The 24,159-nt window shown below is 45.1% G+C and overlaps 1 protein-coding gene across 2 annotated transcripts in view; it reads left to right on the top strand.

Moving 5' to 3' along the window:
• The first annotated feature begins 19,642 nt into the window (after positions 1-19,642).
• Positions 19,643-24,159, top strand: part of LONRF2 (LON peptidase N-terminal domain and ring finger 2) — a 34,006-nt gene continuing 29,489 nt past the window's right edge. For both annotated transcript variants that reach the window (XR_009485437.1, XM_059839512.1), the window contains exon 1: positions 19,643-20,417. Coding sequence is in view for 1 of the 2 variants with exons in the window: in XM_059839512.1 (XP_059695495.1) it covers positions 19,658-20,417 (760 nt within the window). In the remaining variant the exon portion in view is untranslated. The remainder of the gene's footprint in view (positions 20,418-24,159) is intronic.

Raw genomic sequence — 24,159 nt, 5'->3', positions numbered from 1 at the left:
TGGGTCTGTTATCTTAATTTCCTAATAAAATTGAGCTGACTGGGTTTTTTGAGATCTTGGATTAAGAGGGTTTGTCTTGTGAAAATGGATTCAGAATTCACTTGCTTGTGAAACAACTTTATAGGGTAATGCCTATCCCCTTTCTTGTAACTTCAGCACACTGTGCATTGTCACTGCTGTGCTTTCTGATTGCGTGCCATGAAGATGTTTTTCTGTAGTTAAAAATACATGGGCTTTTTTTTTTTATTTTGGGAACTGTTCTGTCAAAGAAAATGTCTCGAAAATATGTATTCTTCCCAAAAAAGCATGTTGTTTTCCGATTCATGCGCAAATGCTGCCCTGTTTGTGCTGGGGGTAAGGCTCCCTGCTGCTCCGTTGTGTCTCCATCCTCAGATTAGGGAAGCCATCAGACAGCTCTGGCTTTAGTGCAACATCACTTTTTCCTTGAGGTGTTAATAACTTTGTTGGCTGGGAAAGCAGTCTTTGATCTTATCTGTGCTCCAGAAAGTTTGCTGAGAAAAAGAGTGATTATATAGGGATTGCTTAGGCTTATTTTCTCAGATGAAAAAGGATGTCTTGTCAGTGTATCTGCCTGTATCTGATATCTCTTAATTGACAGAGAGAGTGGGAATGATCTTTCAGCCTAATGGCCTTGTAGTGATTTATGCTAAGCCCCCATCCTAGTTTTTGTTATAGCAGCATGAAGGGACCTGGAAGGAGGTGTAAAGTCAACATGTGCTTATTTGAAATGTGAGGGTGCCGAGGAAACTTGACATGGGAGTTGGTTGCTGGAGATTTATGGTGTCCAATTACTTGTTACATGTAATCTGCAGAGCTGGTGTGGATTCTTTGTGTCCTGTGCTTGAGAAGATTTATACAAGGGAGAAGGAGGCTTGTGGGTGGTGGAAAATTCCCTTTCAGCCTAACTTAGCTGTGCTTGTTCATGGGCTGCTGCTGTGGGGAAGTTTTTAGAAGGAAATGATCCTATTAGCAGCATAGCCTGCAGTGCTTGGGCTGGTGAACGTAGTGTCTCCCTCCTGGAGGAGAAGTGACTTTGCTCCCACTGATGTGTGCAGCCAGCTTTGGTGCTGCCTTGTATAAATCTCTATTTTTGTGTGTTTAATGCGGTTGTGTGCAGCTGAGCTGTCAGCTTGGTTTCCTGCGTGTGGCAGCAGCCTGAGGTGACTCATCTCTTTGCCACCAGAGCAGCTTTGAAAGGCCTGCAGCCTGTTTTGCAATGCAGCAGGAGACATTTTCCTTATGAAGAGAGCAGCATTAAGCCTGCAGCCATGCAGCTGGTGGCAACTGGCTGGTGTAAGCACAAAAATGGTGCTGTTTGAGGCTTCCTGACGAAAAATCATCATGTTCCCTCCTGCTCCCAGGCAGGAGTGAAAGGGAACAAAGATGTGTGTTTGCTTTGAGTCACAAAAAGGAGCCGTGCTGTTAGAAATTCCACACTGGTAAACCTAAGGGGGGCAAAGTCTCCCTCCAAAGGAGGGAGAGCAATGCTGAAAAAAGCCATGGGCAGTTTTTCTAAGGCCTCCAGAGATGCTGAACATTTCGAAGGAGAGTTGCTGAAGCTTCCTGAGAGGTGTCAGAGGAGCAGATGCTGATGGTACAGCATCCACATGGCAGGCTGAAAGCGTGTAGCATCTACTGTGAGTTATCTGTTTGAAATCATAGAAAGGAAGAAAGAAAAAGGTGGGAAGGAAATAATGAAAAAATAATTCTGGAGGCAGCACCCCTGGAAATGAAGTACCCAGTCTTACTGCCAGAAACATGCCAACTGTCCTGGATGTGCACAAATAATTTCTGAGCAGTTTGCAGGACCAAAGCAAATCTGCAAGTAGGAAGGTAAACCACGACCATAGGGCATCTATACCTGCTCTGCAAAGTGATTTAATATGGAGAAGCTAGCCAAGGCTCCCAATTGTGCTTAAGTGGATCTCATCTAGGAAAAATGTATAGCTATAGTGAAAGCATTCAAGTAGAAAAATCTCTTGGGAGATAATTAGCTCTCTCAACAACCAAGTGTTAGGCACCTGCTGTGATTTAAGAAATAGGAACATTTTCTCTTGAACATCTTTTTTTCCTGTTCTCTGCAGCCTGTTTGTTTTCTTCAGTTTTCTTTCCTGTGTCCTGAGAGGTCTTTGGATGATACACCACAGTAGGACACATCATTCTTCTCTTGTCAGAAGGGTGGAAGAGGCATTAGGAAATACAAAATGTTCTCCATAATTTTGAGAAACACAAGAAAAATACAGGCAGTTTTTATCAATCATGAATGAACTTCAGTGGTGACTGAAACATTAAGATTGCATGAGTTGCTTCTTAGATGTTCATGTGTTGGGCAGAAATCCACTTAGGGAAAAATTATCACTGTTCTGTTTTTGGCATCTTTGTTCTTATGTTTTTAATAACTCCCAGTAAGGTTTTACAGCACGTAGAATTTGGAGTTTGCCATACCACAGTGTCACTATAGGACATGAAAGAACACAAGCACACACCGCTGCTCTCAAGGTGAAGAAAAAAGGGAACATTTATTTTCTGACTCAAACATTTATAGTTTTCCAAAAGTGACAGTGGATTGCAGGGTGACAGTGCCACCTCTCCAATGACACTGGACAAACCAACAGTCCATCAAATTTCTCCTCCTCTATAAAAGAATGCAAAACAATGAGTTATTGACAGGAAGTGTGTGGAAAAGTTTGTTACAAGAATGTAAACATCAGAAGGCTTAGAAAATCTTAAAAAATCAGGGCGACAACAAAGCTTCAATTTGGATCCACTTATTTTGCTCTCATTGCCCTGTAAGTATTTGTTAAGAGTACAGACTCTGCCCTTACTCGGTTTCTTTGATTTCTGACTGTTCTTTGCAATGCTGTAGCACTTGTACCTGTGAAAAGGGAGTGATCAAGAAGAGTCACAAATACTCTGGAGAGAACAGGACTCCAAAGCAGACCTTTATTTGTATGCTGCTTCCATCTACAGCATCTGCTTTGATTATCTTTTCAGTCTAGCTCTTTGCTGTAAAACCCATTGGGGTACACATTTGTGGTTAAAGCTACAGATTTCAAAATGTGTTAGAGGAAAGGGATTAGGAACAGTGTTGTAGCAGGAAAGGAAGAAACAGCATGAGGAAAGGGCTTCTACACCCCCTTTCACAGTTCCAAACCTTTAGCTCCATCTTGTATACTCTTGTTTGACAGCTTCTAGGACATAGGTTCTTGGCCTATGGTGCGTAGTGTAGCTGTGTTTCTCAGTGTCTCAGTTGCATGCTTGCACAGACTTGCTCCTCTCTGATGGAATCAGGGAACATTCTCATAGGTGAGACCTTTGTTCCATCAAGTGTTACAGTACTGTGTAGCAAAGATGGAGCAAAGGTGTTATTTCCCCTTTCTGAGCAGTAACAATGTGTTCCTTAATTCTCTTGACTACCAGAGAGTATAAACATGATTTCACTTTTCTGGAAGATGACCAGTGATAACAGCAGTGGTTTTGAATCTTAGAACGCTGTTTAAATGCATCTCTGTGTGACAGCAAGGTACTGCAGTAAATTGTAAATTTTTTTTGTGGGTTTAGAGTTGACTTAATAGATCATTGGAAATGCCATTCTGATGGAAAACAACTTAGGTGCATTGCTGCTGTCTCCATGTAAGGATCTGTCATATGATTGCTTACCAGTCAGAGGAAAATAACTTCATTAGATAGCAATGCTTTTTTATTGTAATCCTCTTACTTGTGGATTTGGGTCTTAAAATACAGCATGGTAGATTTGTCTTGTGTACTCTCCTCCTGTTCTAAAGTAGTATTGGCAGAAATTTCATACCTCTGTTATTTTGGGAACTCTTTTCTGCAGCTTCTAGTTGAAACTGTTTCAGGTTTAAACACTTTGCATTGGAAAATGTGTAATTGGACTGTGGGTACCCCAGAAGGCCAGTGTGAAGGCTTTCATGAAGAACTACCAGCCAGCAGTGTAACATGGCTGTGAGAAAGCTGCCACCTGATTCTGCATGCATCCAGGTAAGTATTTCTGGTAAGTATTATTGGCCACACTACTGAGTGCCCAATAAACATGAATATTGTGATTAAGGCTGTGGAGAGACCTTGCCTTGACCCCATTTCCAGTTCTTGTCAGCTGTGACTCTGGGGAGCTGGCAGAGTTGCAGAGCTGCTGGTGTTTGAAAGTTCAGAACTTGTTCAGCCTAGGAAAGGAGAAGGGGGTGTAATAGGTGTCTAAACCCGTACTGGGACAAATGAAGTAGCGAGAGAATCTTACATCCAGAGAAGGAGGGGAGCCAGAAGACAATGCAGTCACAAAGACAAACCAGTCTGAGTTGGCCAGGAGCCAGCTGAGGCTGGAAAGTAGGAGGAGGTTTCCTACCCTGAGGCTGTGTGTTGTCATTCTGGCATATACGAAAGGAGCAAATAACAGGCTGCTATGCCACTGCCTGTTCAAGCAGCAGAGGCCTTGACTTTGAGACTTGTTTAGGTTGGAAAAGACCTCTAAGGTCATGGAGTCCAACCATTAACCTTACACTGCCAGGTCACCACTACATCATGTTTATGAGTGCCACAGCTACACAGCTTTTAAATACTTCAGGGATGGTGACTCTAATGTTTTCTTGGGCAGCCTGTTCCAGTGCCTGACAACCATTTCAGTGAAGATTTTTTTTCCTAAAATTGATTCTAAACCTCTCTGTCACGACTTGAGGCCATTTCCTCTTGTTCTATCACTTGTTACATGGGAGAAGAGACCAATGCCCAGCTGGCTACAACCTCCTTTTAGGTAGATGTAGAGAGCAAGATGGTCTCCCCTGACAACCCCAGCTCCCAGCTATCCTCCAGGTCCCATCTCTTCTCTCAGCCCAGTGAGCTGTGGCTGTGAAAATGGCAGGGCAGAGCTGGTGCCTGAGTGCTGGCTGGTCTGAGTGGAAGAAGAAGGATCCACAGAGGCAAGTGGGGCCAATCTTGCACAACCACATAGGTTCAGCTCAGTTTTGTATGCCATAGCATGGGTTAGATATATCTGGGGAGGTATTGCCATCTCCTGCCCCCTTTTCTTCTTTAGCACTTCTTAATCACATTTGGAGATGGCAAAAGAAATGTCAAATTTTGAAAGAAGCCAAGAGCACAGTGTCAATTTTTTGACTTTTTCTTTAGTGGAAGATTTATAGTTCCTATGGAAAGCTTATGGTGCTTCCCCTGTCTGTGTTTGAGTGGATGCTTGATACAAACAGAAGCAACTTGGTAGAAAACAAGACGGGACGTAATGAGTCTCATGGAGCAAATTCTTCATTTAAAGTTTTTGGGATCCCTGGCCTCTCTCCCTTCCTAGTCCAAGGGAGAGGTTGGACAGCATACTGTAACCAGACTCCAAATCCAGATATCCCATCTCTAACTAGCCAGACTGACTTGACTGTCAGCGTGGCAGAGTGGACATAGATGTCATCGTTCAGAAGGACCTCTGAAAGGCATCACTGTTCCAGGCTCTGCTGATCCCACTCCAACTGATATCTCCTCTAGAAAATGAATCATAAATCTTCAATCCACCTCCTCTTTCCTGTCCCTGAAGAGGAGATTAAAGAGCACTTTTCTGCAGCAGGGATCTGCTATAGTCAGACATGAAGCTATTGCTGGGGGGGGCAGCACACCAAATGAGCTTTATTGATGACTGAGCCCTATAAACAAAGCTTTTGGTATGAGGCAAAGTCCTGAAGGTATTCGTAACACATTTAGAAAATGTGAAAAGTTCCTGTAGGAGACAGAGCAGAACTGAAATATTTATGGCTTTATTATCAGCAAACACCTGTAAAAGAATTGTAACCTCTGAGTTTAATCATGCAGAGTGAACTTAGCATGTAGGCTGCCAGCACTTACAGCTAACACAGGGTACACAGAATACTGTCAAGAGCTTATTTTGATGCATGATTTTAATTTTTCCCTGACACACAAATCATCAGGGGTGTACTTGCAATCTGGAGCAATCTAATGCTCCAGACTGCGAGCAGTACTTTGATTTGCCATCTGAAACTTTAACATGTATTTGAGGGCTTTCTTTGTAAAGTATTATTCTGAAACACACTAAGTCTGCTAGGCATTTCACTTGAGCTAAAGGTACAAGAAAGATCTAGTGTCGTCTCTCTCCACCTGAGAGGGCAGAGTGTTAGAGAACCTGGACTTTCATGCAGTTACCTGAGTTTTGCTTTGTTTAACATCTTTTACTTGAGGTGAGTTCTGCAAGGGCAGATCACCCCATCTTCCACTGGGAGGAGCTTACAAGCAGTTTAGGGCATTTGTCTGAGGTAGTTAGTTTTACAGGCTGTAGAGCTGATACTGTCAGGTGTAATTAGGTTTCTGAAATGCTTTCTTTATAAACTTCTGCCTTTGATTACTTCTAATTTTGCTGACAGTATCTAGGTGCTAAAGTGGTTATGTGATTTCTGAGAATACCCTTAAGCAAAGTTACTTAGGTTGTGTTGTGCCCTTGATGGAAAAAAATCTTGTGCTACACTGGTCTCTTGCAAGGGATGAAGTATTTAAAATTCAGTGAGAAGGTGAAGTCACTCTGGTGTTTGAAATGTCCCCTTGCTGTCTGTGAGATAGAACCACTGGGAAAATGGCAAACTTTTGAAGAATACAGGCCATGCAACCCAGTAAAGTCCTAGAGCTTGGGGGCTAAATCCTTTATAAGAGGGTATGTTCTGTCCTGGCCTGCACATGGTGAAGAGGGCTCTTCCATCAATCACTGCTCCTCACTTCAGCAGCCTACTGCAGCCTCAGGTGCTAGACCTACTGAGCCACTGGAGGGGCAAGGATAATTCAGGGAATTCAGCATATAGGCTTGAATAAGGAGAATGAGCACTTAAGGAAGCTTTTGGGAGGGAAGGATAATAGTAGTGAATTCCTACAAGGTGGGAGGTGGAGTAGAAGCAAACTGTGCACTGACTGTGCAAGAAGTCTTGCAATATAAGAACTTGGAAAGGATTCTGAGGGGGATGGGACTTGCTTTGCTTTTTCCCTTTTTTTTTTTTTTTTTTTTTTGGCCAGTGTCTAAAAATTTACATTCAGTAATTGCTGTTTGCAACAGTTGGTACAAAAGGCTGGGAAATATCAGTATTAGGGACTTCCCCCATGCTCTTCTCACCCACACTTCTTAGCATAGAAGTTATTCTCATGACATTGTCACATGCTATTTTTTCCACAGAATTCATGTCTCATTCATTGTACTGGAGAAATGAGGCTCCTGGCTTGAGCAGGTCTTGAAGATGAGTAGGATGCCTATGGTTGTGCAAGATGCCTATGGTTGTCCTTTCTTACCTCTTGCAGAAAACAGGAGGTGGGTACTGAGAGAAGGGAGAGCTGCATAAAGGAAAAGAATAATCTTGTAATCTGCGAGCAGCTGCCACAAAAGTTTTGCATAATGCCAATTATGTGACCAAACCATGAGTCTCACAAATCCTGTCACTGGTTACAGGTTCCTCATTCTTTAACTGCAGACCTTCAGCTATGACTTGTGCAAGTCCTGTTTGCTCACAGCTGCAACTGAAGTCTGAAAAAGCTGGAGCCTCAATTAGGTACTTGGGTTTAGATATCTCAGCTGACAGTCCAAAATGGATTTGTATTTTTTCTTTAGGCTGCTGTACAGTAGCTCTCCACTTATAAACCCAGATTGCTCCATCTCACTTTTGAGAAAGTAAGTGGCTAGGAAAAGAAAACATGGGGAGTTTCTCAGTCTTTCTCTGGGTAGTGTCATATAAACATGCTCTGAAGGACAAAACTAGGCAGAGAAAGGCTGCGCAGCCATGAAGGAGGAGAGCCAGGCACAACACATAGATATGAGGGGACAAGTTAGGGAGCCAGGATTAGCAAGCACATTTCCCTAGAGACCAGGGTTTCTGGTATTAATGTTGGCTATGAAATCATAGACTGTCCAGAGCATGCCTTTGTAGAAGTTATGAGAGGGGGTCAAGAGCATTTCTGTGAAATGAAGTTCTTACTGGCCATTCCTTTGATGCTGTTGTTTGAATGTCATGTTCATGCAGCATGAAAACTGGGCTCCTCACAGGAGTGTGAACACCTAATGAGTCCTGCTGAATAGAAACCCCTCAAGTGTGGATGTAGCATCCCCATTTAGTGATCCTGTCTCCTGCTAGACTTTTTTGTCCATCTGAATAACATTACTTTCCTCAACCCCTTGGCAGGCAAGCAAGACACCTTGTAGAATTCCTTGCATTCCAAATCCCCTCTTTGGTACACAAAGTTAGCTTGGTTGTACTCTTGACCTCCTTACCTTGTTTTCCACCAGCACCTTCGTACCCAGGCAATGTGATCTCCTGCTCACACGCTGTTTTCCAAGTAACATAGACTGGGTGTGACATGCTGGGCAGAACACAAACAGCAATTTCACTTGTCAGGGAGTTCCTCTGGCTTGACAGCTCGTGCTGTTGACTCACTGGGAGGCTTTTAACCTGGAGCACTACGGCTGTGGGACCCAGTTTTACTGGAGGGCAGGCCCTCTGGCACACCTGAATGGCTCTGTGCATGCCCTGTGCCTTTCAAAGATACACAGTAAGTAAGTGTTTGATGGCTGCTACGCATTGCTTTGATTGAAGCCTGACACCCACGTAGCAGCTGGGATGTTCAGTGTATGCTGGGAAGGGAAACCACTGTTAGTAATCCTTCTACAGGTGCAGAAGCCATAAGGTATTTGTGTGAAGGTAATGAAATGTGCATGGAGAAAATCCTTATTAATGAGTAATGATTAGTTTACATCACTATTGCTTATTTGGCCTATCATGAGGGGTTTTGGTCATTTTATGGTTTGGGAGGAGGCCAGGGTCAGACTTTAGAAACAAAGAGAGTATTTTCTGTTAATTAAGAAAAATTATGTTTGAGTTCTAAATTAAATCAGAATACTCTTAAGCTGCCCTGCTGCGAATGCTTCTACGCAGATCTTCTGGCACCAAGTCAAGCATTGTCACCACTCCTGTGCCTACTATTTGTTATTTAGGCATGTGTGTGGGGATTTATGGTGAAGACAGGGCAATATTAATGCTGCTGTGCAAGCCCTGGGTGAATCTTCATCCAAACATGGGCAAACAACTCCAAGAGAGACTTCTGAACCAGAATGAGTGCAGAGAAGTTTGGAAAAAATTGCATTAAGGATCTGTGGCCTAGACTGATTCATAGGTTGTACAGAGACTTTGTAGTCATCTTTTCTGACTTTCTGTATTACACAGCCATTCAACTGTACTCCTGGATTGACTCTGTTTTGACCACAGGTGCATGTTTAGGAAATGGGAGGAGGAAGGAATCTGACCTGAATTTACAAAAGTTCATTGACAGAGAAGTCATCACAGCTCTTGGTAAAAGGTCTTAGTGTTTATTACCTTCACAGGTAATTACCTTCCATTATCATCACCACAGTTAAATGCTTATTATTCATTTCTACTCTAAACTTTCTTCAGGCTTCATATGTTCAGACTTTAGTTCACTACAGCCAGGAGATTCGATGTGATGTCTGTTCTGGCACAGATGACAGTGAAGGATCCAGCACCTTACCAGAAGAATCAGTAGAGGTGGGAAGAACTGGGACTTGTAGCAGTGGGGTTTATAGCCTAGTATTCTCATGTATGTCACCACTCCAGTAACCCTCATGGAACAAGGCTCTGTTCCTGGCATGCACTGCAGAAGCACGGTCAGCTTTTCAACTTCTTTGACCTTGTATGTCAGCCCCATGATATGTGGGATCAAGAGAAATTTGCTTTAAGAATCAAATCGAGCTGATGGAGTCAGGAATTAACATGAGAGGCATTAGGAGCTCATTTATTTCCTCATGGTGTAAATGTAAACCCCTGGCATGGTATCCAGAAGACATTTAATTTTGTAGGTGAATAGCAGTAGTCTGTATCCTTTTGCAAATCTCCTTCATCTATTCACACTTAACAGCACTGTTGTTTGTTCTCTTTGACCTGACAAACCAGAGATGAGAGGATTAGGTTTCCAGACACTGTGAGTCTTAGGGACCAATTTGAATTTCAGGCTCAAGTGAGCCAAGTGACTGCCTGATGAGATATGGCACACCTTGGAACTAATGAGCCTTGACTATAGTTGTAATTCATCAGTGACACCTGCCTGTACCACTTCACCTGGTTAGCTGGCATTGACTCTGTGGTATGTGAAATCTGCTGGCTTTATTGAAGGATTGGGCAGGCTGCCCCACTTAGGAAACTAAAGACACTGAAAGACACCATATAAATAAGGTTTACAGAGGATCTAAGCCAAGCAGTCTGGAAAGAAGAGACTGCTGGAAGAGATCAGTGGTGTGTAGTCTGCTGATTACTAGTTTAATAAAACCAGAGAATAGGTGTGTGTATGTATGCAGGGAGAATTAAGGTAGACTGTGTAGACTGTGTAATGTGCGCAGCTTGCTTGAGAGTAAGCTGGAAAAAGATCTATTCATGTAATAATCAGTAAATTAATGGTTGGCTTTAGGGGTCAGCTGTGGCTATCCCATAACAGTACTTTACTTTATAGATATGACCATTTAAAATAAACCTCCCTATAGGTCTTAAAGTAAGTACCATGTATTTCTTTAACTGGAAACTACACGTTTTTGTTTATGTCATATGGATAGAAAAATGTGCTTTATGTATAAGCTTCACAAGGTCTTGAAAGCCATATCTGGTTCTGCATGATTCTGCTAGCTGTTCCAAGTACATTTCACTGGAAACCTTAACAATTTTCAGAGACCTCATTCTGAATATCTTGATGGAAGACATACTTAACATGTTCTTTCTCATTCTAATCATGGCTGCTTTTATTTAAAAATATTTTGAATGAAAATAGCTACAAAGTCCCTACACTTATTTTTGTACTCTTTCCTTGTACAAAATATTTTCTTGCATGCTAGCTAACACACTGCAATTGCAATTAATCACAGAAGTATTTTTCCCTTCTTGTCTTATTTCCTTCCAAATAATTAGTTTTAACTGGAGAGATGGTGATTATTACACAAGCACTCACTTTCCAGTGTTCTTTAGCTCCTGGTCAGTGATTCACAAAATATCCATTTGTTTGTGATGGAGCCAATACCTACACGTTGCTTCTGCAGTTCTTTTGATAGGCAGGGATGTTTTCAGCTATTTCATTAAAGGGGCTGATCCTTTACAGTTTTACTATTGGCTTCCTTAGATCTGTAACAGTCTTAAAACTAATCAGTTCTTAGCTGGATAACACCCAATGAATCTGGATGCTGAATAAAGCAGGTGAAAGGGTATCATTTATGCAACTGAGACAACCTACATGCACATAAACTTATTTTTGGCTGCCAGTTCCCTTAAGTGATTTTGTTTTCTTCAGTAATTACCAATAAATTCCATTGACATATGTTAAAAAAAATCTAAGCACGCATTTTAACTTTTTCCTCCTCTACTTTTTCCATCCTCCTGGTCCTGTGGCTGAATCCATTCTTTTTTGCTCAAAATGCTCTCCACTTGGAATCTTGCGTATTTGTTCAAGGCTAAAAAACATTTGAGAAGACATCTGAGCTTTTTGAAAGAGCCTATTCTGTTTCATCATTCCCCCCATGGCACTGCTGCTGTAGAAGCTTAAAACTACTTGCTTTCTTCAGCCTCTACTTCCCTTGAGACTGGAGCCTCTAATCTCCTGCCTTCTCTTACCCTTTCTTTGTGCTTCCTCTCAGGTTCTTACCAGCCTTTGTGGAAAACATCACTCCTTGCAGCAGTCACAACAGCGCTGCCCTTACTGCCTGCCACCCCTCCCCTCCAGACACCATCAATGTGCCACTCGAATTCTACTTTAGGTCACTCCAGTATTTTTTTGTGTCCTACCCAATGTGTTTTTCAGCAACATCCTGTCCTGTGTGGAGACCTTGGGACCATTGCCTTCTGATTCCCTTTCTGTCAGATCTTAAGGTAGAAGAGTGCCGTCCCTAAGAGCTTTCCTCTCCAACGCCCCTCTGAGTGATGTGAGCCCCAAACACAGCTTCAGCTGTAAGCTTTGTTCTGCCCACAGCTAACTCCCACAAACAGGATTCATGCTCCTTGGTGGGCACCTAGCCCTTGGCTAGCCCAGTTGGTCACAATCATCAGTATCGTTGTACTTCTTATACATCAGACCTCTAATCTTGGTTTCCTATGGTGAGATCCTAATGTTCTGGTTTTGTCTCAATATTTTTATTCTGGCCTGCCCTGCATTTTCCAAACAAGATCTCATGTCTCTTCACACTCCTGTAATATTTTCCTGGTCTCAGCAACTCTTTTCTCATATGACTGAATAGTCTGCTCTCCCTCTCTGGCTTCTTTTCAGATGATGCTCATTTATTAGTCAACTGTTCAAATCTCCTCCCCTTCCTGTTTGTTATTCTCTAATTTCTCCTTCAAGTTATCTTCCTGCCTCACCTACTCCTGAGAAGGAAGCCCCTCAGACTCCTCCATAGCTTTGTTCAGCCCCACTTGCCTGGCTTTTTGGCTTCTGAAGCAGTCTGCTCTGGTATGGTGACCCAAAATCAGCTTTTATTCAAAATATGAGAAACCACTATACTCTTCCTCCAGTCCTTGCCTCTCCCCACAGAAAACAAACAAAAAAAAACCACTCACTGCTTAGGAAATAAAAACTTACCTTGTCCTGTCTGTTCTTGGCTCACAAACAACAACAGACATTGTAGTTCTGCTCACTCCAAATTTTATCATCCAACCTGTCTCTGCATTTTGTAGATGGCCAGACTCTCAGTACCAGGGATGTCATTGAGAGTTTCTAGTGCTTGAGCTGATGAGAGTAATGTGGCTCAAGGTGATGGGTCCTCTGTGAGGGATCCATGCTGAACACTTTACAGAATCACTGGTAGCTGCAGCAGGGACTTCCAGAGCATTCCTTGAGTGGGGATGTGAAGACAGCAATTAGCAGTTTCCAGGGGAAACAAGGCATGGTACTGCTCCCCAGCTGTAAGAACATGATCTCTCCTCTGCCTGAACACTGTCAGCTCTTCACAATGTTTTTTCCCATTTGACCCACATTTAATTTTGCTAGCATAATGTCTGGGAGTTTTCATGAAAATGTGTCATAGGCTGACTCACAGTAAAGAAGCAATCAAAACAGGACAAGAAAATCTCTTTCAGGCAAAAAAATATCTCATGTATGCATCTAACTGATGTTATTTGCCTTTTTCACATTAGATTGCCACTGAACCAGAATTTCAAAGTTGGGAAAGAAATTTGTGCTTGAGGCCCAGCTTTCCCTTCAGTGAATCCCAGGCAGCACTCTCTAAATGCAAGCCCTCACACCTCTGTTAATAAGGGTAGTACCCAGGCCTCAGCACACAGAGCATGGGAAACTGTGAGCACAGGCAGGATGCTCAAACACAACACCAGAATGTCCTCGAGTCTCCTAGAAAACTCATTCCAGAGTACAGTCTCAGAGAAGACTTGCTGGCATGTGGTGTCATGCCAACACTGCAGAACTATAGGGAATTGCTTATTAAATGGATTAAAAGGACTTCATTTCAATGGATACTTTTCCAACTAACAGTAGTAGCCAAAGAACAAGAGGAAAAGCATGCCATTTGAAAAGAGAGATGTAAGATTATATGTACTCAAAAGTCAAGTGTGACATGGACGAGAGAAAACATGTGAGAACATAATGGTGTCCTAGCAGCACTGGGAGAGAAGCTTGAAAAAGTTATTCCCCAACCACATTTCCAAGGGACACCATCTCCCTGAAAAATGTTAGTGCAGGGCTGCAGAAATGGAAGAGGCCCCCAGATGCCAATAGGTGTCTCTTGTCCCCATGGAGATGACACTTGTGGTGCCTACCATCCGACTGGATGACCACCCTTATGGATGGCTGGCACCAGAGGGGATTTGGGAAGCCATGAAATTCAACATGCTATCCTGCTTTTTCAAATGAGCTCAGTGCCAGATGCCAGAAGAGTTCCTTGCCAGGGTATGTGCCCTCTCACTGAACTTTGGGATGCCCTGGTGCAACATGAGGCAGGGTGGCAGTGCTTTCCACCCATGCAGGGTAAATGTACCTGGCTGTTTCCTTTCGGCCTTGGCCAGGTGCTGCTGCACTTCAGCATCTGCAGCAGCTCAGAGGAGTGTGAGATGTGCTTTGCTAAGCCACAGATCAAACAGGGATTGCAAACAAGTGTAACTTCACCCAATTTCACCATGGATTTGTTTGCAGAACCCCCTCCTCTCAGTGGGCAAACTGACCCCAGGTATCAAAAGCTGGACAGAGATCAGTCATCAAGGGGACATCCTGCTTCAGCCCTGTGCCTGACAAAGGCCCTGATGGTGCCAGCAACAGAGAGAAACACAGGTCTTGATATTTCTTCAAGGATGTGAACCAGCACAGTGGAAAATATCTCTGTATTATTCTGAAAATCCAAACTGATGTTTACTGGACAAGACCAAAAAAATCCTTGATTCTATGCTGGGAGAAAGCAACTGGAACTGGGCTGTCCTTCAGTTTTTTTACTTAAGCATGAACAATACCACCTCATTAGAATACAGTGTATATGTGAACTAATACATAAATTGAAAAAGTTAATAGATTTTCATTCTATAAAGAGTGATTCTTATAGCTAGAGAAGGGGGTTTTCTTAGACGTGCTTATCTCAGAAGCTATTGGAAGGGAATCCAGTAGTACACTTTAATTGGCTGCTTTTGCATCATAAGAGGTGTTAATGATTTGTTGGACAATTATTAAGCTGTTTAATCTTCCCATCAGCCCATGCAGGATGTAGTTACGAATAACATCTCTTGTACAGAACACACGTGTGACTCTGGAAAGATGAGATCCATCTCCCTCTTTGGGATCTTGCAAAAAAAAAAAAGAGAATCTCTAGAAACAGTCCTAGCTCCTGCAATTCACAGCAGCTGGATTAATGTATTACGTGTCTTCTGGGGAAAAAAAAGACCTTTGTTATGTTTAACATGAGTAGATTTTAGCTAGCACCTCTTTCATCACTGGCACTACCCTGCAACTTTCTTACAAAAACACTTCTGAAAGAAGGCTTTCTTGAAAAAACAAACAAAAATATTACACTATTGCCATTTCAGTTGGGGCAAATTCATTAAACTGGCAAAGACTTTAGTGGTAATAATTATACAGTGACCTTTTCTTTTGAAAGCTGGAAAGCTTGTAATAAATGAGTCAGTGATTAGGGAAGGAGAAAAGCAGTTGAGTGCTGGCTGGAAGGACTGCATTCGGCACTCTGCTATGGGTTTTCTCTGTGCCAAAGTGTAAGGCATTTGCATCATGCCTTGGGAGGTGGTAGTGGTGCTAATTGTATAGCTCTTGTTTACAGACTGTTCTAGCTGAGACCCAAAACCAGACTGAAGTCTCAGCACCTCTGTCCAAGTTGCAGCCCAACCCAAGGAAGATGTACTTCTGAAATAATCTGCATATGTGAAAAACCATATTCTGAAATTTCATCCACTAAGTCCAGTGCCTCAGGTTAGTAGCCACTCTGGACCTACTTCAATTTCCCAGCTCTCAGAAGGTCAACTATTATTCCTTTTGACTCATACTTTTGTTGAAAATATAAATGTGTGCATATGTGTGAATATTCCAATGCCAATGCTGTACCCTGAATTTTGCAGAAAAACACACAAGGAAATTTATAATTCTGCTACTGCAGCAAAGTATGACTAATACAAATTAAAAGGTGCAAGGGGACTGCACAGTGAACAAGGAGAACATTACACTTTGGATGCCCATTAGTTATCTTCTTTCCTCTGACTAAACCAAGACAGGCATGCATCCTGTAGAGAAAATAATATGTCATTAATTAAAATCATATCAGGTTAATGCATGAAGGAGACATTAAATAAGCCTACACAGACTTAATTATACTGTGCCCTAATTTTCATGTCTTTGACTTTACAACTTCTGTAATGTTTTAGCATGGTAACTGTATGTGTGCCTGTGCATTGATTATTTCCTAATTAACTTATTCTGAAACAATAAAAGACAGATTTCCTAAAAAAAAAAATCATCAAAACAAACTGGAGTTTAATACTTCAAACTACTTTGGAACAGAAAAGTGTTAGAGGAATTAAAAATGCCCTCCAAATATGTAAATGCTGTCACTTCAAAGTTACTTCATCTTCTCCTTTCCTCTCCAAGCTCCAAGTAAATTCTACCCTGGGGAAAACCCTGTGGAAGCTGGGCCTCAGGAAGAAGTTGAAAATTAGGCTATGAACTTAAAGGAAACCTCATGACAACTTTGAAGCGTGTAACCGTGACTCACTGGAGTAAGTACCTGTAATTCTCCCCTTGGGAAGCGGATGGACTTCTACATGTTGCTTGAGAGTGCATGATGAGGCCACTCTTAAGGGGAAGCACATTATTAACAGGAAAATAATATCACTAACAGAGAGAGCCTCTAACAGCCTTCCACAGAGTAGCCAATTCTGGGTGATGGGGCTTTTTTTAAAATGATGAAGCCAGAAGCAGTTTTGCCTGCTAGTAAGTTCGTGAGTACAAGAGGTGGTCCTTTACTTCCTGTGGTAGGCAATATTTCAATCCTATGCAGTAGCTACAGCTTTTCTTCAAATAAAAATTATAAATCAACTTGGTGTCTCTGTCAGCTTTCAGTTCTTATATGGAAAATTTTGTTTTGTGGCTGTTGCCATCAGTTGCTTGTAGTTTAACCAGCAAGAAGCCATAAATCACATGACTGTGTCATGGGGCACCTGTTCCACTGGTCTTTCTTGGCTGGAGTCCCCATGTCACGTTTGCAGTAGAAGGCATACTACTGATAATTTCAGGAAGAAGCATGAGCTTCTTAAGTATACATTTTTAATAATTTTACTTTAGTTTCTTTCCCCCTGGTTCTTGCTGTTTCTTTGTCTATCATTCTTTCCTGACAATTATTAATACTTTGAGGTGGCTCAAGTGGTGAGTCTACATTTTCATTGTCCCTCCAAGATCTGCAGCTCAGTGAATTCTTATCAATTTTTGCAAAAGGCAGCTGCATTAAAGTGGCTTTGTTGCTCAGATAAGAAAAAAGCAAATACAAGTGCAGCCAGATGTACAAATGAACCATGTTCTGGAGCAAGAAGGCCTGTGAAAGAACATAGCCCCCAGAATAGGCATCGGGGAGAAGAGTGACGCAGGTGTGCTCAGATGCAAGGTGGCAAGCAATTCTGCTCCTGGGAACCAGGGAAAAGCTGTGCCAGTTTGAACAGCAGTGAGGTAATTTTGTTCCCTTGCAAATAAATGTCTTGGAAAAAAGTAGAGGCTGCATGCCAAGAGGCTATTGATCATGTTACTAAATAAAGTAGTGGCCTCACTTCATGGCAGGTTCTTCTAGAAGCACCTGCTTAGCATTGACGAGGAAAGGGCTGGAGCTGTCCCAGCACGCCAGCCTGGCACGACATCTGCACAGCAGCAAATGGAGGCCATGTCCAGCACCAGTCCCTGAGCCAGTGCCTCCCAAATCAGCACCCATCAGAAGGGACAGATGGAGCTAAAGGGCCATCACACAGCAGTCCAAAGACACGTGGGGAAAAGCGGTGTGACAGGATGGATTTGCCTGCTGTCTCCTTCCTCAGGAAAGCAAGGAGGGCTGCTAGGGAGTTCCCAGCCAAAGAGCCTAATCACCAGATGAGTGGGATGGGGGCAGTCAGCCAAAATGCTTCTCTTCCCTATTGGGGTCATAGGAATGAGAGAATAATGCTATGGGGTGGTTCAAGCACTGAGTCCACATTTTCATCATCTGTCCAAGATTCCATGGCTTGTCCTTGATACCACAGAATAGAACGAGCCACTGTATTTCTGTCTTCTATGCTATGAATAATGTCCCTAAGTGACTCAGATAAAATGGCAACGGGATTCCATCCCATCCTAACTCCAAGTGAACATGTCAAGAAAGGGAATGATGAAATACTAACAGGATGCCAAGGTCACCTTCTGGGTAGAAGCCTTGAGCCAAGGAAGATGGTACAATTGTTGGAGCAGTGAGCGTTGCTCAAAGAATCAACTGTTAGGAACACAAACAGTGCAAAATGAGTAAATCATGGAGCAACTTAGTGCAAACATATTACTGTCCTGAAAGCCAACAATACTTCTATAGCCATCATCCACCTGCTTCTTTATTGATCTAGACATCTCAGAATCAGTCTTGCTACAGTTTCTCATCTCTGATGAAAGTAAGAGGAGGGTTTTACATAGGTGCTGGTGAGGCTAGGATGGCTGGCACTATCTTGGCAGTCCCTGGGTATCCTTTATCTGTCATGAATGGCTTTGAGGATCTGAGGAACAAAGGTCCTGCTCCTTGCTGTTAGCTGGGATCCTTTGGTCATGCTTACTCCACTGTGAATACTGATGCTTACTTAAGTCAGACTGTGCAGTATGACATCAACTCCATACATCTAAAGAAGGTTAACACCTTACTATTTAGAAAATCAATACACTTTCATAGTATAAAGACTATTTGGTACAATATTTAATGAATGATATTTTCCTAATTAGCGGGGGGGGGGGGGGCCGGAGGCCGAACAGGAGAGAGGCAACGCCAAAAATACTCTCTGCTGTCCAGCTGCCGCCCAAAAAGCAGCTGGATGTGGGTATCTCCCCATTGGATTGACAGGCTTTCCGCTTCTCAGGGCAGTTTGTTTACAGCTGTGTCTAAAATAAACGTTGCCGAACTTATTTTTTTTTTCCCCCGCTCCTGTTATTCCTGCGGAGCAAGTTGGATTCCTCTCTGACTCACGCATGATTAACTAACTTCCAGCTGCATTATCTTTATTGTCGCTGCCGATGCACAAGCCAGCGCTCAGCACGACTCGTGGATCCCAAGCTGTGCTGGCGAGGCTGCCACTTACAGAAAAAGATTTTTTTTTCCAACAGTTGTGGTGTTTAGGAAATGCTTTTATTTTTTTATTTGTGTATTTATTTATTTAAGAGACAGCAAGTACCTGCTTTCTCGGGGACCGAGAGAAAAAGAAACAACCGATAACGCTCCCCGACCTACACGGTGCGGTGCTGCTGACGGAGAGGCCGCGCCCTGCGTTTGGACGGGCACAGAGGGGTCCCGGGCACGGCGGGACGGGAGGGGATGGGACAGGGGGGTCCGGCCGCCCCGGCGAGGAAGAGGTTAACGCCGGGCACCAGGAAACGGGAAGGAAGAGGCTGAGCTCGGCAGGAGCCGCACGACGGAAGCCCCCCCGGTCCCGCTCCCGCTGGAGTCGCCGCCGCCGGACCGGGCGCACGTGCGGGCGCGGCGGCGCAGGGGCACGTGCGGGACGGGCACGTGCGGCACCGGCACCTGGCAGCGGCGGCCGGCCGGGCACGGAGGGAGGGGCGGAGGAGCTCCCGCCGCGCCACCGCTGCCCCCGGGGAGGGCGGACGATCTGCCGGCCTCGGGTGGTTTTACCCAACCACTCGCCCCTTACATAAGCCGGGAGCCGGTCCGCCCCCCCTCATCCCCCCCATCCCTGCCGCCGTTCTCCGTTCCCCCTTCCCCCTCCCGGGAGCCGCCCCCCTGCTGCAGAGATGTGACACGCCCCCTCTCCATCCCTCCCTCCCTTCCGTCGCCGTCCCCTCCCAGGAAGAAGCCGAAGTCGGCAGCGCCGCGGGCCCAGCATGGAGTAGGGCGGCCCGGGGCCGGCGGCGCCGCGCGGGCATGGAGCTGGGCCCGGGGCCCTGCGCGCTGCCGCCCGCCGCCGGGGCCGGGACGAGGGCGGCGGCGGCGGGGGGACCGTGCGCCGAGATGCTGCAGGTGGCGGAGGAGGCCTTCCGCGGCGGCAACTTCGAGCTGGCGGCCGAGATCTACGGCTCAGAGCTGGCGGGGCTGCCGCAGCCCGAGCGGGGCCTGTGCCTCCGCCGCGCTGACGCGCTGGCCAGGGCCGGCCGCATGGCCGAGGCGCTGGACGCCTACGGCGCGGCGGCGCGGCTGGCGCGGCTGCGGCCCGAGGAGCTGCGGGAGCTGGCGGAGAGCGTCGCCCTCAGCATCCGCGACAAGGAGCTGCGCCTCCCGCCCTGGGGGAGCGGCGCGGCCGGCGGCAGCGGGGCAGAGGGCGAGGGTCTGGGCGACCCGGCGTGCTGCCGCCCGCCCGAACTCTTCGCTTGCCCGCTGTGCCGGCGGCTGCTGTGCGAGCCGGTGACCCTGCACTGCGGGCACACCCACTGCCGCCGCTGCGCCGAGCCCGGCGACTGCGGCCGCTGCCACCGCCCGCGCCGCCCCGCCGAGCCGACCCCTGCCGCCGCCGCGCTGCCGCCGGCCGCCGGCCGCCCGCGGGTCAATGTGGTGCTGGGCAACCTGCTGCACAAGTGGTTCGGCGCCGAGAGCCGGGCGCGGCGGCTCCGCGCCGAGGGCGACGCGCTGCGGGAGCGCCAGGAGCTACCGGCCGCCCTGGAGAAGTACAACCAGGCCCTAGAGATGGGTGAGTGGCGCCGGCGGGGAGGAGGAGGAGGAGGGGGCGCGGCGGGGGCAGCGCTGGCCGCCGCCACCGGGCTGGCCCCCGCAGCCGGGCGGGGAGGGGGGCTTGCGGTGAATGGTGGGAGAGGGCGCCTGGAGGAGGCTACGAGCGGGAATCCTGCCAGCGGGTCTCCTCACGCCCGCCCCCCGCTCCAGTGAATGGCTATTTTTGTTCCACTGGTATTTTTGTCCTTGCTCTGAAGGTGCTTGGCGTTTAGCTGTTCGCTGCCGATGACTCATTATGCAGTATTTCTAGAAAACCCGCTTTCCTATTTATGGGGAAGCCATCATTCAGTGTAGGATACGCAGTAGTGGTCGTGTTGAGCCGCGCCGCGGCTTCCTGAAAGAAATGAGTACGTGGATCAGATTCATTCAACTACGTGCAGCTGCACCTTCAGCAAGATAAAAGCTTTGAAAACACCTGATGGGATATCAGTAGGTGTAAAGGCTCAGAAAATTTCCTTTATCTTGCACTCTGCAAAATACTCAAGGTTATTTGCGTTTAGCCTTGGAGAGATGGTCCACTCGTGTTTTGAGCGCAGCCTCTTTGTTGACACGCAGGATTTCTGTGTGCAGGGTGTTCTCTGAAGAGCTTGGCTTTAAATAATAATGCCTGCCTTCCTCCTCTGCCAAACCGATGGCAGCCTTAGTTTATCAAAACTAGCTTGTTTTCAGGTTCTGCGCCGAGTAGTAGGTGGATCCTGCTCGCTCGGTTGTAGCCCTGTAGTAGTGGATGTGTGCGTGCGCGCCCGGCTTGTTTGCCCTGCGAGTGGTGGGGGTGGTACAGCATCGGAGATGGCTGAGGGGCGTGCAGCGGGGAGAGCCGCGGTCTCGGCGCATCCCCCGGGATCTGCCGCTCCTCCGGTCTCAGCGTGATGGATGTCTGGTTTAATCGAGGAGGAGGGGGGGAGAAAGCCTCTGTCGTTTGAACACTGACGAAATCCTGCGGGTAAATGTCTTTGAAAGACAGGTGTAGGGAAAATTGTGTCCCTGCTCTGTCAATGAGCTCCTTCCCTGCATCGACTAAAAATCGTGTTCCTTGATCCTAGCTCTTACATACAGGGATCAATGGCTCTGATTTTTTTTTTTTTTTAATTTCTTTTGCTATGGAGAGAAACAATTTCACCATTATTCCAGTCCTTGACTCTCTTTCAATTTTTTGCCAGTGATAGGCATTGGAGATAGAAGAGTTTGGGATGGGATAGCATAACATACTATCTACTCACAGCTGATGCTGGCTGTGGAAACCATTACTTCTGCTGTTTCTTCCACTTTCCCAGCTAGAGTTTTCAGTCCTATCTGAAAACTATCCTATAGCACCATTTATCTGTCCCTATAAAACTATTATGTGGTTTAGCTAAAGTAATCCCTATTAAAGTAGGGCAGGATGGAGCCCAAGAAGGAAGGTGAAGCAGAGGGAGAGGAGAGGCTTAATGTAGGTCGCTGGTGGATACGGTGAGTTTTCAGTAGGGAAGCATCCTAATATTTTGTGTTCAGGGTCCTACTGCTGGGCAAAATAGCATCTCATCAATGAAATTAATGTTTGAAGATCTTTTTAGAGAACTATTTCTCACTGTTGTCTCTGCTTCTTGCTGTGTCTGCCTGGGGGTGAAAGGAGAGGGAAGACTGTGCTGCTGGTGTTCTCACACAGCATGTGTCTTTCTCCTTCCTCTCCCTGGAGTACAATCTCCAGCCATGGCTGTTGTGCATCAGGGTCTCAAGATAACTCCTTTGCAGTGTCCTTATTTCCGTCTTCAGTGATTTCCCAAGCAGCCTGGGAATCCATTCAGAAAGTCCTCACTCTGTCAGTTAGCTTGAATTTTTTCTTTTTAATGAAATTGTAATTGGAAATAGTAACAGGTATCTTTCTAGCTTTTGAAATCCAAATGCCACAGGCTTACATGTTGTAACTTCCCTGTAGTGGATCCAAATTCCTGCTGATGAACAGCAGCCCATGCCCCCAGCCCATCGTCTTTTTGATGTTTTGTGCATGCTGGTGCTGTTCCTCACAAATTGAACTGCTGTGTATGAGCCTCGTGTTCTTAAATTCTTGCCACGTGTTCATCAGGTACTGCTTTTTGGCATGCTGGAGTTGCCTTCTTGTTTTCCAGCCAAGTATCATGGTAAATAAGGAAGAAAAACCCCACAGCTCATTTGTAACTGTTCAGTGTTTAAATGTTAGCATGTGAGTGCCTTAGAAGCACAGGACAGCCCTAAGAGTTATGCCAGGTGCCTGAGAGCATTGTCCAAAAGCTTCCTGAACTGTCAAGCTTGTGGCTATGACCATTTTCCTGGGGAGCCTGTTTCAGTGTCCAGTCACCCTCTGGGTGAAAAATCTTTTCCTAAAATCCTACCTAAACCTCCCCAAACTCAGCTTCATGCTGTTTCCCCAGGTCCTATCCCTGATCACTAGAGAAAAGAGATCAGTGCATGAGCCTCCACTTCCCCTTATGAGGAAGCTGTAAATTGTGATGAGGTGTCCCCTCAGTTTCCTCTACTCCCGGCTGAACACACTTCTGATGTGTGAGCAGATAAGTGCTTTTTAGAGCCTCCAAATGCTCGTGTATTGCACAAGGGTCTGGGTATCATTAGAATTTTTTAGTGACTGCAGGTACATGAACACATTGATTATACAATTGTGATATAAAGTTAGGTAAAATTCCAGGTGTCTTGGCAGTACACATACTTCAGTGGGATTTTTTTACTGGTGTTTTTTGTGGAATACTTTCCTACTCTTGTTACAACTAGCTTTGTGTGATGCAATATTAAAGCGAGTTTTCCTGTCACTTTGCTCATTCTGGTTTTGACCTTCTCTCGATTCACACTTTAGTTCTTGAGGTGTTTCAATTCTTGAATTAAATTTTTGGTGAAATCTGGAATGTCTGGTACATATTTCAGGCCTGGGAAGAGATCTACATGCCTTCAAGTTTTTAGCTTTTTCCAGTTGAACTAGTTAGTTTTACAGACTCGTACTGTTATCGAGTATGTTCTTTTGTCCTTATCTATCACATTTACAACAACATGCTGCTCCCATGTTCACTCCTGTAGTCTGCTATGAATTCAGGTGTGGTTGACTGGGGATTTTTGTTCTTAAGAAAATCAGCTTTGCTATTTGATCCTTCCAGTCCTCTTGAGATGTGATCTCTGCTGTATTATACAAAGTCACTGTCCTTTTTTTTTCCTCTGCTATAGACATTGTAATAGATCCTCCATTATTGTAAGGTATCTAATTACCACAGCTTCAAAGCAAGCACATGTCAAGCTGCTTGAAAGAAAGCATTTGTTTCCAGATGGATCGTTTTTTGTGCCAAGCTTTAAGCTGTTCAGCCATCATAATATCAAGTATTGTCCAAATGTTGTTCTCGTGGCCATTACCCCAGAGTTCTGAATTTCATTTGTGTGGGGGTCAAAGGTGGGCTTCCTCTCTGACATCCCTTCTCTTCTAACTAGTCTTTTGATTGTCTGAACTCCTAGGTTAATTAAACTGAAATATATGATATATGTGTGCAGGATTGCTTTGTTTGTGGGGTTGCTTTCTTTTGTTTATTTGGGTTTGGGGACTCTTTGTGCAGTATGTGCTTTCTGTACCCTTTTTTCTTTCACCTTCTGCTCTCTTGCTGTTGGAGATACTATCTGGAGGGACTGTGCTTGGGAGGAGTACAATAATTTCCTTATATCCAGGCATACAGGCTCTTTAAGCTGTGTGC

This window comes from Haemorhous mexicanus, chromosome 2 (assembly GCF_027477595.1).
Source record: "Haemorhous mexicanus isolate bHaeMex1 chromosome 2, bHaeMex1.pri, whole genome shotgun sequence".
NCBI classification, from domain to species: Eukaryota; Metazoa; Chordata; class Aves; order Passeriformes; family Fringillidae; genus Haemorhous; species Haemorhous mexicanus.
Note: the sequence above shows the minus strand (reverse complement) of the source record. Positions and strands in the feature narration are given on the sequence as shown.